The 16311-nt window shown below is 42.7% G+C and overlaps 1 protein-coding gene across 1 annotated transcript in view; it reads right to left on the bottom strand.

The window, feature by feature from the left end:
- wnk4a (WNK lysine deficient protein kinase 4a) overlaps positions 1-16311 on the bottom strand; it is a 41131-nt gene that overhangs the window by 11427 nt on the left and 13393 nt on the right. The window contains 11 exon segments of the mRNA XM_061706060.1: positions 93-228; positions 2227-2300; positions 2589-2719; positions 2981-3302; positions 4462-4681; positions 4750-4838; positions 8942-9099; positions 9391-9611; positions 9692-9699; positions 9701-9844; positions 9846-9866. Coding sequence (XP_061562044.1) covers positions 93-228; positions 2227-2300; positions 2589-2719; positions 2981-3302; positions 4462-4681; positions 4750-4838; positions 8942-9099; positions 9391-9611; positions 9692-9699; positions 9701-9844; positions 9846-9866 — 1524 coding nt within the window.

Genomic DNA, 16311 nt, shown 5'->3' with positions numbered 1-16311 from the left:
AGTTGGGAAGTGACCATATGCGACCGGCGGTGAGGCTCAAGTGCCAAGTGTCTAAAACTAAGCAAGGCATACAATGTGCGGCGTCATTGTACCCCGGTGATGCGCAGCCTGGAGCGTACCCGCCGCCTAAAAAGCTTGGCAGCGGTTCGTCTAGCAACCGTTTTCTCGCTCTTCTCCGTCATGCCCTCGTAGCCGTCGCTCAGGCCGGAAGTCACATCGGAGGCGTAGCTGCAATGGAGATTTATATTAAAAATAATAATAATAATAATATTTGCATTAGGAGCAAGGGGAGGGAGTGTTGGACTACTCGTTTTCTGATCTATAGATCATTGATCCATGGGGCAGTTATGATAGAGCCCTATGAATTTTGCCTTCTACCAACTGGCAAATCAAAAGTGATCATACGCTGAGCGTTAAAGGCAAGGGTAAACCTATCATTCCCTAAATCCAATATCAAAACTCAGTGGTGATATTACAGTAGGGACAAGTGGGGTGCTGCATTGCTAAAAAGCACTGTTAGCTTTAATAAAGGTTCCAATATGATCCATCCATTTTCTGTAGTTATGATCCTCATTTGGGTCATGAGTAAGATGGAGCCTATCCCAGCTGACTTTGTGCGAGAGGAAGGGTACACCCTGTACTGGTCTACAAACAAGCATTCACACACATGTACAATTAGTCTTCAATAAACCCAAAACACGTTTTTGCAATATAGGAAAACAGATTATTAGAGGTGACATCCGTGTGTCATCGGGAAAACAAACAAAGCGAAGACGGCTGCTGACATCGGCATCGCACGCACTAGAAATCTTAATGTGCCTCTCAGGCATCTAGTAAGATAATGACTATTCACACTATATTTCACAGCAACAACAGAAACAGCAAGCACAGAGGTAGCCATGCAGCTTGTTTCTGTGTTTTGTGTAAGATCCTACTAAATTGTTGTTGGTAGCATGCAGGACTCAGGTGTAAACAAGAAGACAATTGTCTACTTGTGGGAATCGGGTGTCTGTCCAGGGTGTGCTGAGTAAATACAACGAACACATTATAGGTTTCAGAGAAGCACGGAGAACATTCCATGTACATTTTTTAAAAAAGCCTTCAGCTCAGCTAATTGCGTCGCAGGCTGCCCAAACATTTATGGGTTTGGCAAGGGGCCTCCACTTTAGCCCCAACTCCTGGGGCCGCTTTTAAGTTACAACCATTACTTTTTTTTCCATGTGCAGGCCACTTGGACTTTGGGGTACAGGGACCCTTTACAGGGGAGAACTTCTTACAAGCACCTCCAAATAATCCTAACACCAATAAAACATAACAACCGTGTGCATCCCTAAATGCCATGGGAATCTTTTTTTTTTTTTTTTTTTTTTTAACATTCCAACCTCGACATTGACGACCTGTTTAACTCATTCACTGCCATCAATGGCTATATCATTCAAATATCCATGTTAACTGGGAGGGCTGGCAGTGAATTAATAGAAAAGAACTTAACCGAATTATATTTAATTGAACCCAATATTTGTCCATCCTTGCTAGCTGACTGCTTCCAGTAACATAGCTAAGAGGAGCTAGTTTACAAAAGCACAGTCAGTGTTACCAACTTACAGACTTGGCCAACCCGTGTAGCGACTAATTTTCAAAAAAGTGACTACAGTGTTCCCCTCCTACGTCGCGGTACATCGTTTTACCCAATTGCTTTTTTAAATGGGTTTATACAGTACAGTTGATCCCTGATATTTACATGGGAAAGGGACTGGGCCCAACCACAAATAGCAAAAATCCACGAATAACCCGAGGCCCCCCCCCCCGTACCCCCCCCCCCCACCCCCCACCACATAACGACTTCACACGCCAACCTATCAAACCCCACCACTTAGAACGTGCATGTACACTGCACTTTCTAAAAAACATTATACAACATAGTAATTTAATGACATTTATTTTGCAAACCCCGAGCTTGTGGATACTGTATCCCAGTTTGAGAACCAATGGTCTAGGCTATTGAGCAATTTCCTGGAGATCCACAACACACAGAAACAATCTGCATGTTCAATGCCTCTTCTCACACTGAGAAAAAAGCCCCACCAAAATCCCTCCCACGAGTAAAAACGGGCCTTCCACCACATCTAAAGAAAGCCACCTCGGGTCCGTCCTGCCTCCACCCTGTTGTGGCACATCGACAGATGTGGATGAGGAAGAGGAGGAGGAGGAAGAGGAGTTGCGTACCTGTCACCAGGAGAGTTGAAGCCGCTTGGAGATCCTGGCTTGACAGGTTCCGTGTTGTTAGATACAGCAATGCTCTGTCAAGACACATAGAGAATGACTTCAGCGCCATATACAGCACTGTTTTACTACATATATGTACATTTTACTACGTGTTTTACACACTAGAGATGGGCATAATAATCATTAAATCAAATGATAATTTTTTTTGTCACTGTTATCTTTTTAATTGAATCTTGGGATTGTGTATCTAATGTTGTGTACTGCGATTGTCCTATATGTACAAAATCAATAACGCACGGTATGCCTCGCAAGTGAACAGTGGGTGTCTGTCACATACAAAAGGTGCACAAATGACCACCCACCGAGGGGAAGCGGAAGACCGGGATGGGTAGGCCGTCGGCGGCTGGGGAGTGGGCGTAGGAGGCGGGGGACGTGGCCTCGAGGGGGTCCTGAAGACCCGAGTAGCTAAGGTCGCCGTCCGTCTCACAGTCAGCTGTCTCAACAAAACACACACTCTGTTAGCATGTGACGCACACGCATGCACGCACACAGACACACACATGCACACACACAGATGCACATGACACACTTGATGTCCCCGAGCTTGACTTTCTCACTCAGTCAGAACATTTGCATGCTCTTTTTTTTAAGGCTAAACATCTCCACTCAGCGCCATGTGCCAGTCACAAGCTGACGATTGTGTACGCGTGTTGCATTTTTAACAAGCAAGGCGTATTACGTAAAGCAGACGCACAATTAGCCGAGGAGAGGCTGTTGTGACGGATGTGAAAGTGCTGGTTGGCCTCAGGCTCGTCCGGCTCTGCGGGGCAGCCGGAGCTGACGCCGGAGTCTGCCGAGCCGGTGACGGGGGACAGGAGGGGGGATGGCACGGGGGCTGGGGGTGCCGGGGACTCGGCGGTCGCGACCTCGCCAACTTGCGGGGAGGATGAACGTGGCCTCTGTTCCTCAGCCTGCCGCCTCATCTTTTCCCGCTGCCGCTTGATGGCCGCCACCCGGTCCCGGATGGCCTTGGCCACCAGCTTGAAGTCGGCCTCGCACACGAAGCCCAGCACCACCTACATAAAAAGCACACAGACATACACAGATAGTCAGGGGCATCACATTTAACAGTTCAATAATCTTTATTATCGAAGAAACCATGTTTGGAACATAAAAAGATGTAAAATATCATCAAATTTTTACTTGAAATTATTTTTATTGCTGGAATTGACACAAGAAAGTGGCAAAAGATTTTGACGTGGAAGGATTATGTGACATCCCACTGAGCAGCGCTTTGGCAGCTGGCGCTAGCCGAGCAGGACATCGAGTCCGAAGGCTCCTATCAACAGCCGAGTCACATTACGACATCCATGAACTGATAACAAATTTAATCTCGATGAAAAGTTACGCTTTAATTAAAAGTCACCTCTATGGCCACGGTGTTATTGAAGTGCTCCTTCCTGCTCACATTTGTTTCCAGTGAAAAAAAGCTCTGCCCTTGAGCGACACGCTGTGTTTTCTTCACGCCTGTCAGGCTTCGCATCAGCTGCCACAACATAAAACGCTGTACTGTGACAGCCTTGAGTTTAAAAGTTTAAAAAATACACCAAAACCACTGAATGAAATTTGACAGTAAAAAAAAAAAAAAAAAAAAAAAAAAACACAAAATTTGGAGACTTAATCTTAAAATCCCCTTTATTTTGTTTTGGGAAAAGAAAAAAAAAAGTCCTTTATTTTTGTTTTAATAAAAAAAAAACAATATAAAGAAACAAAATCACAAATTGGTTTGGATTTAATCAAATATATTTTTGTATCATTAAATGTGAGATATTGTCCTATTGTCATAAAAAAAAAATCTAAAATATGTTCTTTGCTAGGCGGCACGTTGGACGACAACAAATATTACTTTGTTTCAGATAAAGATGAAAAAAATATATATCACAGCATCGAGAGATTTTGACCGAAAGTTGTAAAATCTGAAACCTATTAATAGATAAAATATTTTGTGTGGTTTGGATTTAATTTAAGATAAAATAATCACATAATTTTGAGAATTATATTGCATCATCTATATTTTTAATTTTTTAAAAATATACATTTTATATTTGGAGATATGTGACTTTTATGTAATATTTTTCCATAAAATCTTTTTGTTAGCAAATGTGATTAATCTTTCACTACAACACCAGGAAATGAATGGGGTTGCATTTGTGGGCACGTGTTGGTGCTCCTCACCATCTCCTGCGCCACCTCCTCAGGGACGTCCTTATACAGCTCGAAGAGGAACTCGATGGCGTTGTTGTCTTTGTACTTCCCGTGAAGCTTCTTGGTGTCATCCATGCGCAGCCACAGCTTCAGACCCGACTTGAGCGTGTCGTCCTCCTCGGCCAGCTCCACGTGCACGCCGTGGTTCTCCTGGAAGAAGGGGTGCTCCAGCAGGTCCTGGATGGTGTACCTGCGGCAGCGTTTGTTTTACTAGTCACGTCACGTGTGGTAACTGGAGTGAAGGGAGGAGAGGTATACCTTTCGTCATTGTCCATGCGAATGCAGCCTTCAATTATCTCCTTGAGCTCCGGCACTTTCACGTTGTAGAAGCTGTCAGGTTTGATGCCCTGCAGGCACACATGCACGCACGCACGCACGCACGCACACACACACACACAAACAAACACACACAAATATCGTGTCAAGGACAATACAAAGTCACAGCAACTGTGATACACAGAAGAGGTTTTTAGAGTGTGTCTTTCTCAACGTTGCTCCTAGTTTGTCAGTCAGTCAGTTAGTTTGTTAGGAATATTAACAAATTATCGTATTAGTTAGTTAGTCAGTCGGTGGGTACTGTAGGTGGATAGGTTTATGCAAAACGTCCAGTAGTTGGTAAGATAGATAAACTACGCATATTAATCAGAAGTACCAAAGACTGTGCTCAATTATCCTCAGTTAGTTAACAGTGTTAGGAAAATTCTACTTACTGTAGTTGGTTAGATAAATTGGTCAGTACGTACTAGTAAGTAGCAGGATTACGCAAAAATGTGTGGCACCCCCTTGCAAAGGAAATGTTGCATCTCAAGGGGTTATCCCACGTAAAGAACTACAATTAATTGGTTAGTGAAAAAAACTATGCTTGCTTGGTTAGTTAATTAGTTAGTTAACAGTATTATAAAAAATATGCTGAGTTTGTTAGTTACTGTAGGTAAGTAGGTAGGCAGCAGAATTATACAAAAACTGCAATCAGTTGGTTATATATTTACAGTAGCTAGCTAGTTAAGCACTTGAATTAGGGAACATCCAACCATTTTCTAAAACACTATACCATCTGATTTTGGCAAGGGGACAGGGTACACCCTGGACTGGTTACAAGTCAGTGGCAGGGCACATATCAACAAACAACAATTCGCACTCACATTGAGCCCTATGGACAATGTAGAGTAACAAACATGTTTTGAGAATGTGGAAGGGAAAAACCCCTTGCGAGAACATGGAAACTCCACACCTCGGAACTGTTCAGCAGACCTTACCACTAATCCAGCATACTGCCCTACTTAGATAAAGTATTACACAAAAAAGTAATTCATTGATTTTTTTTAGTTATGGTTGGTTTCATTCAGAACTGTAAAAAAAACCTCCCATGGTAAAACTCAAAGCCACGAGCACGGAGAACAAGGGAGGGTTTTTTTTCTCACGCGAATGTGGCCAGATTAGCGCAGCCTGCAGAAGCACAGATAAGCAGCAGAGGAGGAGGAGGTGAGGTCAAAGAGATCTGCTGGCCTGCAGAGCAGCAGCAGGCCGAATTGAAGTCAAAACACGGCAACAATTGGCTTTATACGTGTTGCGATCTGACATTTTACAGTAGCGAGACATGATCCCATCATCTGCTTGTATGGAGAGACGCTAAGAGACTAATTCATTAGCTCACGGCTACGCAAACTTTTGTGTCACAAATAACGGCCAAATTTGGGACAGATGGGCAAAATTATTTGAAGTTAAAAGTTAAAAAAAAGAAAAGGAAAAAAAGAAAATATGATTTAAATAGTTTATTTTAATATTTTTAAAATTAGTCACGTTGAATAATAAAATAACAATCATTCTCATATTTATTTTATTATTCATAATTAACAATGATAATTAATTCACCAATTATTTAGTAAATTAGGTACAAACATTAAATGTATATATTAAATTTGTTTAACAAAAAATCTTACTTTATTAGTTAAAATAAATCAATAAAAATGTTTTCTGAATTTAAAAATATAAATACATTATAATTACCAATTATTTAAAATAATAAATGCAATGGTAAATGTATATATAAAATTTCTTATGTTACCAAAATGTTTTATTGTATTATTTGCAATACATTAATTCAACATTATTTGATGAGATCAGAACGGGTAACTCAAATAAAATATGAATAAAAATGAAAACATAATAATAAATTTTAAGCAACCAATTTGTTTGATAAAATTAATTTTAAAAATGTAATGCATATATTTGTTTATTTGAATAAATGTTTCCAGATCATGCTTGTAATGTAATTATTCTTCTTTAATTAAATTTTACTATATATTGTGCAGAGCCTCAGAACTGTAAGGACGATGTGCTGCATCTCACCACTAAGTCACCAAGCTGCCTTTGTCAACTCATTTGATTAAAAAAAAAAAAAAGTAAAAAAACAACTCGTTCCAGGCAATAATGTTCTACTCCACTCCTCCGCATTATAAAATGGATGCTGCAACTCCAAAAGCTGCATCGGGTGGGGCACTGCCCCTCTGTAATAGCCAAAAGAAGAACATTTCGAGATCATCACTTTTATTCATCCATCCATCCATCCATTTTCTGAGTCGCTTCTCCTCACCAGGGTCGCAGGCGTTCTGGAGCCTATCCCAGCTGTCATCGGGCTGGAGGTGGTGTACACCCTGAACTGGTCGCCAGCCAATCCCAGGGCATATACAAACAAACAACCATTCGCACTCACATTCACATCTACGGGCAATTTAGAGTTGTCAATTAACCTCCAGGAAACCGGAGTGCCCGGAGAAAACCCACGCACGGCACAGGAAGAACATACAAACTCCACACAGGCGGGGCTGGGGATTGAACCCCAGTCCTCAGAACTGTGAGGCAGATGCTCTAACCAGTCGGCCAACGTGCCGCCACAAAACATGAATAAAAAATGAAAAAAACAGAATAAATTTTTAATAAACCAATTATTTAATAAAATACATAAATGAATAAATGTTAAATAGGTATTTATTATTATTTATATTTTATTTAGGTATTGACAATAAATCGATCTGACAATTATTTAATGACATAAATGAATAAAACAAATCAATTTTAAGACATCTAAATTAATGCAAAAGGTATTACAGGACTCGTGAAAATTTAAATGCTTTGTGAAGTCACCGCTTAAAGAATTTAATGTATTTGGTTTAATTTTGCTTTTTTTTTACTCTGCTGACTGCAGCCAGGTCGGCATTGCAAATGAGAATCTGTTCTCAATTTCCTTGCCTAGATAAATAAAGGTTAAATTAAATAATAATACTTTTTTTTTTTTTTTAAAGGACGGCATGGGACGTATGTGATATGCAGGCCATACCTTGCCCACCCCATTAGGCAGTGTAGGTACCTAATAACCTAATAATGTGGCCTGTGGGGGCCCATTGCTCGGGAAGCGCCCCCGCAGCTGGTGTCAGGGTAGCGCTATGGACTCCCCATGGCTTGCTGGCATTCGTTTATGAGGTGTGCAATTAAATATTACAACGTGTGCGGGAAACTGTGCCGACATTCTATATCGCCGCTACCTTCAAAATGCAAGCCGACGTCGTCCACTTGACACGTTCTAACTTTGCATATGTGACGGAATCGTGCACAAACAGACGTCTTTCTGCAGCGTAGACTGACTAAGATGCAAATTTTCCAAAACACATCATTCCCACCCGTTGTGCAGTCAGCACAGCGCTTGGTGAAAGGTTCGAGGGCTACGGCGCCAATGCGCAGACATTTGACGTCACCGCTCAAATGTTTTTTTGTAAATTCGAATCATAAACTCAGCACCTATTGTGAATCATGTCACATAAAATGCTTGGTTTGTATGCTAATGCAAAATACAACAAAATTACTGTTACTTAGTCAGTCAGTTATTTAGTTAGCAGGTTAGCTAGTTAGTCAGTCAGTTAGGATGATTATGCAAATAAATTACAGTTAGTGCACACGGTTAGGTGGCAGAATTCCACAAAAACTACTTGTAGTCAGTCAATCTGTATTACACAGAAATTCCATAGTTACTTAGAAATACATATTTAGTTAGACCATAGTTAGTTTGTTAGTTATTATGATGATGCAAAAAAATACAAAAGTACACATTGAAAGCAGAATTCCGTAAAAACTACTTAACAAACTAAGTGAGTTATTGCGATTTACCTAACTAACATTAGGCAAAACCAAAACTTAGTTAGCTAGCAAGTTAACAGGTTTTCACGTTGGGAGTGGAATATCATGATGTATCAATCAAACGTGTCACGTTTGGCCTTGGCAGAGGTCCGCGCTCCACATAATGCCATTTTTACATAAATTGATGGACACAAAGCGACGAGTAAATTGAGGATGAGATTAAAGCTCAATCCCACACAAACATCCAACTAAGCAAACTCGAGGAAATCTCAACTTTTACACAAGACATCTGCATCATTACGGGGGCATTGATACTCACGCTGGTGACTTTGCGGTAAATCTGTGCTGCGTTCTGGCACTCAGAGTAGGGATACTCAGAGGTGGCCATCTCCAAGATGCACATGCCGAAGGCGTAGACGTCCACCGCCTCATCGTACCTCTCCTCGTACATCTCCGGGGCCATAAACTCTGGCGTTCCTGTCAACGCAATCGTCATCAACGTTAAAACAAAAACAGAAATGCTATTGATTTTAAAACAATTTAAGGGCAGTCACACTATACCGTACACCCTCATAACCCATGCAACACTTTAGTACTACAAATCTCTGCAAGTGTTAACGTTTTCATAGGATCGCTCCCACACCTTTTTTTATTTAAGGAAATCACAATGTCCCATCATTGGTGAGCTATTTTTAGAACAAGCCCATGAGCTACTCATTAAAAAAAAACGACATAATTGATTGTGTCATTTTTGCCCCACATGCTTACCGATCACACTTTTGGCGAAAGAGGCGCTTTTGAGCGTGGCAAGCCCGAGGTCGCCGATCTTGACGGAGCCGGTGGGCCCAGTGATGAAGATGTTGTCGCACTTGAGGTCTCGGTGGATGATGGGAGGCGTGCGTGTGTGCAGGAAGTGGAGACCCTTCAGGATCTGACGGCTCCAGCGCTGCAGCAGCTTCAGCTTCATCTCCTTGAACCTTTTTAGATAGCTACAGAAAAAAATAAGACACATAATTAAGCCCAAATCAGGAGGTGGTGGGGTTTGGGGGGGTGGGGGTGGCAGACTCACGTCTTGAGCTGTGCCAGACGTCATGAGCTCCGTCACCAGGATGATGCACTTGTGGCCCTTCACCGATGATTTCCATGAGTCGTGGAAGCGCACGATGTTGGGATGCTGGAGGCCCTTCAGCATCTCCACCTCCTCACTGAAGCGCTGACGCTCCTGCCTTGGTCAGTTTACGAGTCTGTGACGTCACAGGTATTAGCATAAGATAATTGTTAGCACACATTGAAGACAATAAGCATGTTTTTTTTCTACAAAGTAATATTGAGGGTTGTTAGTTCATATTTTTATTCATGTAAACTCTATGTAAGGCAAGTAAGAACAGATTCACAGATTTGCAATGCGTACCTTGCAGCAGAGTAAAAAAAAAAATCAAAATAAAAGCTAATACAAATACATAGACAACAAACTGTCCAGTGGAATATGGTTTCATAATGAATAGACTTTACATCGATCTGATCGGTATCGGCCGATAATTAGCATTTTATGCTGTGATCGGCTGATCGGCTTTAATGTTATAATTCGCCAATCCGTTCAATTACGTCATTGAGCGGCTCCGCAAAAGACATTTACTCCACGTCGCCGTCGTGTACAGTATATTGGAATCCAAAAGCTAGTTTATTTTTAGCCTTGACGCGTGTCTTTTGACGTAGTACTGTAAATATCTGACCACCAATAAAATTATTTAAAAAAAAAAAAAAAAAAAAAAAACGTCGGCCGTGTGGGACAGAAAACACGTCTGAAACGACAACACGTAATGCGTGGATCAGACCACAATACAATTTTGGTCTTTCACGATTGCAGTATGTCAGACTACTGTAATAAAATCTTGTATTCCAATGCCACCGCATCCTGTTTTTTTATGATCACTGGGCTTAATCTTGTCAACTCAAACGCGACCGGACACACTCGTTACCATGGCGACAACAACGATAATGGATCGCGCCATGTGTTTTTCAGAACAAAATGGGGAAAAACGTGTGTTGGTCGTCACCGGTGCTCGGGAGAGGACGTTCGTTTAAGGCTTGCTCGAGGTATGTTCACGCATTTTTAATACGATACGGCTTGAAAGCAGGCAATGAAACGTTATGTAGCCTAGCAAGCTAGTGCTAGCACAAACGGTTGTGCGTAAACATGTAGGAGTTCATGTCAAATCATGGACGCAAACTCCACACAGGCGGGGTCAGAGATTGAACCCCGGACCTCAGAACTGTGGGGCTGACGCTCTAACCAATCACTCACCGTGCCGCACAATACCAATGTGCATGCTAAAAATTGTGTTGTTTTTTTATGTCTGTAGATTATCAGTGATTCAGGTCATGCTAACCTGCAAACATTGAGGCAAGTGGACTTCTCTTGTTTGTCATATTATTTCTTGTTTCCCAAGAACGTTAAAAAATGACGAGCAATTATCCAATTAGGGTGACGAAATAATGAAACAATGTAAGAATGAAACACTAACATCAAAGGGGGTAGCGCTGCAGTTAGCATATGATACCAGTTAACTCACAGCGCCAGCATGTTTAGGAGGACCAAGGGGGACATGTACGATTACATAACTCATACAAACAGTGGTTTGATAAATGGCTGTTACTTAAGTTAATTAGCAGCAGCAGTGGAAACTACAGGCTCATCCACCCCCTGGTTGCATAATTGCAGCAATTTTCCAAAAAGGGGGAGACAGGGCAATACACGTTTGAGCCTCCCCACTACCAATCCATACATGCACTTCAACACTGCAATGACGCCACACAGACAAAGACATTTCTTGTGCTTCCTCCCTGCTCCCTGAATGGAGCAATTTAGGAGCTTGGCGGAAACCTCTCGGGAGACTGTGCTGCCATGAATCCCGCATTCAGGATGAATTCTAGGAAAAAAGGAAAAAAAAAAAAAAAAACATCTCCACGTGTGTTTGCGCTTACAATAAAGTCGAGGAAACCGGCTCCCAAACCCTCCACTTCTTCCCACCTCGCTACCTGTCTGCGTGTCTCTAAAATGTCAGAAGGCCTCCCGGAGCTGGAGCCACAAAGGGCAGCTCAGAGAGATAAAAATCAGCTTACAGATGGCAGATTGTAGCGCGTGCACGCACACCCACACACACACACAGGCATTGAGCAATGGCATGTTTGTAGCCATGAAGGTAAACAGAGTAACTTAATCGAATTAGTCCTCTTTAAAGACGGCGGCACGACACAGGACAACCCTGTTGAGCTTGGGCAGCATGATTAATCGATTTTATCGGTTAATTTGAATTTGAGTTTTAAGTTTGATTTTATCGGAGTTCAAAGCACGACCCTGCTGATGTGCACTGCTTGCACTAACAGCATGCCTGCTAACAGAAAAAGAGCTACAGTAGTTTGCAAAAGCACAGCAATCACCAATTTATTTTAAGTTTTCTGACTGTTCTTAAGCCTCTTTTTCAAAAAAGTGACTAGAAAGTTTAATTCACACCAAGAAACAGACAACACGAGTGCAATCATTTTCACATTATTTTACGTATGACAAGAAAGGAGCCCGGTGGAAGGCAATCAAGGAGTTAATCATGCTGAACATTGCCAAAGACATGGTGCCCAAAAAGCTAATTTTTTTCCAAGAGAAAGCACCTAAATTTCACATTCTATGGGGAAAAAATTTTTTTTTAATTATATTAATATTTCTGTGGCAGTTGATGCAAGTTAAAGCTGGGAGAAAAAAAATAGCTGGTATCAGGAGGAATGAAGCAAATCCCATAAGGAAAAAAACCAAAGAGCAAGACTAGTTTTGCACATCATTTCATTTTCAATAAGCAAAGCAGGAAAAAAAACTGATTAAAATCAGAAATCAGATTTTTGCGGAAACAAATGAGAATTTATTTTAAGACCTTATTACCCAGCTCACCTCCCGAGATCCCATCAAAGCCAATCCTGGTTTTACGCGCATGTGTGTCATGAATGGAACAGAGGATAGAACCCAAAAATGCACGACTCCAAAACAAATGGACAGTTTCAAAAAGAGAGGTTTAATATACGGGCAGAGGTCGGTACACGGGCAGGCAATCCAAAAAAGGCAAGAGTATCCAAAAAACGTGAGGCAAAAAGGCGAGGTCCATAATCAGAACAGGGTCTTGTCTTAACTGTGAGTCTGTGATGTGGAAACAAGGACTGCTGGAACGCGACGACAAGGCACAACGAACTAGCGACTAGAAAGAATGAGACAGGAGGTTAAATACATGGGGTAATTAGAGTAAACGAGGCACAGGTGGGGAAGATGCTCTCAGTAGCAGGTGTGTACGAGACAGGGGAAGACAACAACCAGAACACATACCCATGACAGTACCCCCCCCCCCCCCTTAACGGCCGGCCCCGGAGCCCCAGGATGCGCAACGTGGAAGTCCCGAATGAGAGAGTCATCCATGATAAACGCAGACGGCACCCATGAACATTCCTCAGGCCCGTAGCCCTCCCAGTCCACCAGATATTGAAACCCCCTCGCCCTCTGACGAGACGACAACAGCCGCCGCAGAGTGAAGACAGGGCCTCTATCCACGAACCGGGGGGGGGCCTGGAAGGTGGGACCAGAGGGGACTCCCGGGCGGGCTTGAGCAGGCTGACGTGAAAAGCAGGGTGGACCCGCATCGACCTTGGGAGCCTAAGCTTCACGGTGATAGGGTTGATGATCTTTGTGATGGGGAAGGGCCCAACGGACCTGGGAGCGAGCTTCTTGGACTCCACCCGGCCCAGGTCCTCCTGCAGCGTCTCAACAACAAGGTCAATGCCGCTGGAACTGTGGAGTCTGGGGCTATGGCAGGAAATAGAGATGATACAACGAACTGGCGACCAGAAAGAATGAGACAGGAGGTTAAATGGATGGGGTAATTAGGGTAAACGAGGCACAGGTGGGGAAGATGCTCTCAGGAGCAGGTGTGTACAAGACAACAACCAGAACACACACCCATGACAATGAGTGCAAACCTCCAGCATGCACAAAGTGGAAGGATTTGTTGGAGAAGTCCTCCCGGGGCGACTTTCCACTATGGACCACAAGTATATGTTAAGTCATCTTCCCTCAGTGAAAGCCACAAAAATTAGACACTGGAGGGGAAAAAAATCCTGAAGAGGCTAAATTGAGTGCACGACTTGACTGCAAACAAACAGAGGTGCTGTTGTCTCAACTACTTAGTCGGGTTCGGCGATATGGTCTTAAAATCACATCAGTTTTTTTCCTCAAGAGTGTGATTTCCTATTTTTCATTTTTTCCCCCTATTTGCCAAAAGAGAAAGCAAATTACAATGACTATTAAAAACTACCTTTGCTTCTTTTTTCAATTCTGGGATTTGCTTCTTTCTCCTGATACATAACAAGCATTGAAGTTTTCCCCGAGAATTAACTCGCACCCACATTCATTTTGCAATTGCATTTCTGAGGGAATGTCTTTGGAACGTTGCAATGCAATCGTGTGCCTGTATTGCAGCGGGAGCAGTCTAATGCTGGCAAGACCTTCATTGGCAGACAACAGAGTTCTAGTGCATGAAGAGCTGGCCAAAGAAGGAATGGTCTGGAGACGGCCATGCGAGGCTTCTGTCCAACTTTTCCATGACACATTGGCTGCATTACAACACACACACACTGGAACACAACTGTGAGTGTGATATGTCCAACAAAAGAAGTGTCTCCAAATATTTTGAGTTCATGTATTTCTTAACTGGGGGGTGGGACGCTTATCCTCACTAGGGTCGTGGGCATGCTGGAGCCTATCCCAGCTATCTTCGGGCGAGAGGCAGGGTACACCCTGAACTGGTCACCAGCCAATCGCAGGGCACATAGAAACAACCAACCATTCGCACTCACATTCATACGTACGGGTAATTTTAGAGTTTTCAATTAACCTACCATGGATGTTTTTGTGATGTGGGAGGAAACCGGAGTACCCAGAGAAAACCCACACAGGCACGAAGAGAACATGCAAACTCCACACAGACGGGGCTGGGATTTGAAATCCAGTCCTCAGAACTGTGAGGCAGATGTGCTAACCAGTCAACACTGTGCCGCCTCCGAAAGTAGTCACTTTTTGAAATAGCTCTAAAATAGCTTACTTTCACTTTTAATAATAACAATAATGCATTACACTGATATAGCGTTTTTGTGGACACTCAAAGACGCTTTTTCATGGCTTATTCATTCACTCCACAGTCATACAGGTACTTGTTAGTGGTAAGATACATGTGTAGCCACAGCTGCCCTGAGGTAGTCTGACGGAAGGGTGGCTGCCATTCTGTGCCTCCGACCACCACCAAACATCCAACCACATTCATTCGTAGGCAATGTGGGTTGTCTTGCCAGGGACAAGACGACGACGTGCTCGGGTGGGGATACGAACCGGCGACCCTCCGGTTTCAGGGCGTACACTAACACTCAGCCCACACGCCTACTTTTCTAACTTCGTTCAATAAAACTTGAGCAATTTCCCACCTCAGTCACTTTGTTTCCCCTCAGTTTCATTAATCAAAGTCATTACAAGGATACATATCGTTTAAGGTTTTGAAATGTGTTTCTTTAGCATTTAATGATATGGGTAGAGTGAGTTATTTAGTTCTAATCCCAATTTTAATTTCATTAGGGTAAGCTTTGAATACATTTTTCCTTATTAAAGATAAAGATACAAGCAGACCTAGTGCGTTTGTTGCATAATGCACAGAGAAGCATAAACATCCAGCTAACGTATTGCTCTGAATAAATGTGTCTCAGCTTTTCCATCATCTCTTGCAGCTGCATGCTAGCGGGAGATGGGATGTTGATTGAGCAGATGGGGGTCTTTGGGGTGGGGGGGGACCACTTGAGGGACCGATCTATGCCATACGAGCGCTGTTATATAAGCGCAGTAGATGGCGCAGGCATTAAACTGGTTTTAAGACACACCACCCCGTCTCAGTGGCTCTATTGTGACAACCGGTGCACTAACACAGCAGCAAACACTTGCAGTGGTGTGCCGAAAACGTGGGCTGAGAAAGAAATTGCTTCTCGTCACTGAGATTTTAATATTGGTTGGGACTCTAGTGCAATGCGTAGTGGATTTAGTGGCCCTCTTTATTACCTTGGCCAAGGAGATTATGCTTTCATTGTATCGTTGGTTTGTTTGCTTGCTTATTAAGGGGAAAACTGATTTCCATGACACTTTCTATTGGGGAAACAAAGATCTAGTTTACTTTTTTATTTTGTAAACATGAAATATTTTGTTTAAAACTGATTTGCATAAGACTACGTTATAGGCGGGCGGCACGGTAGTTGACTGGTTAGCACATCTGCCTCACAGTTCTGAGGAGTTTGCATGTTCTCGCCGTACCTGTGTGGGTTTTCTCCGGGTTCCGCCCACATCGCAAAAACAAGGATGGTAGGTTAATTGAAGACTCTAAATTTCCTGTAGGTGTGAATATGAGTGCGAATGGTGGTTTGTTTCTATGTGCCCTGCGATTGGCTGGCGACCAGTTCAGAGTGTACCCCGCCTTTCGCCCAGATAGGCTCCAGCAAGCCTGTGGATACTGAATACGCATGTGGCCAAGGAATAAAAATACTGCTGCAGAGCTGGATAAAGGTGTAGATCTAGTTTATTTTTACATTTTGTAAATGTTGCAGGATAGGGTATTTACTTTT

This window comes from Phycodurus eques, chromosome 19, assembly GCF_024500275.1.
Source record: "Phycodurus eques isolate BA_2022a chromosome 19, UOR_Pequ_1.1, whole genome shotgun sequence".
NCBI classification, from domain to species: Eukaryota; Metazoa; Chordata; class Actinopteri; order Syngnathiformes; family Syngnathidae; genus Phycodurus; species Phycodurus eques.
Note: the sequence above shows the minus strand (reverse complement) of the source record. Positions and strands in the feature narration are given on the sequence as shown.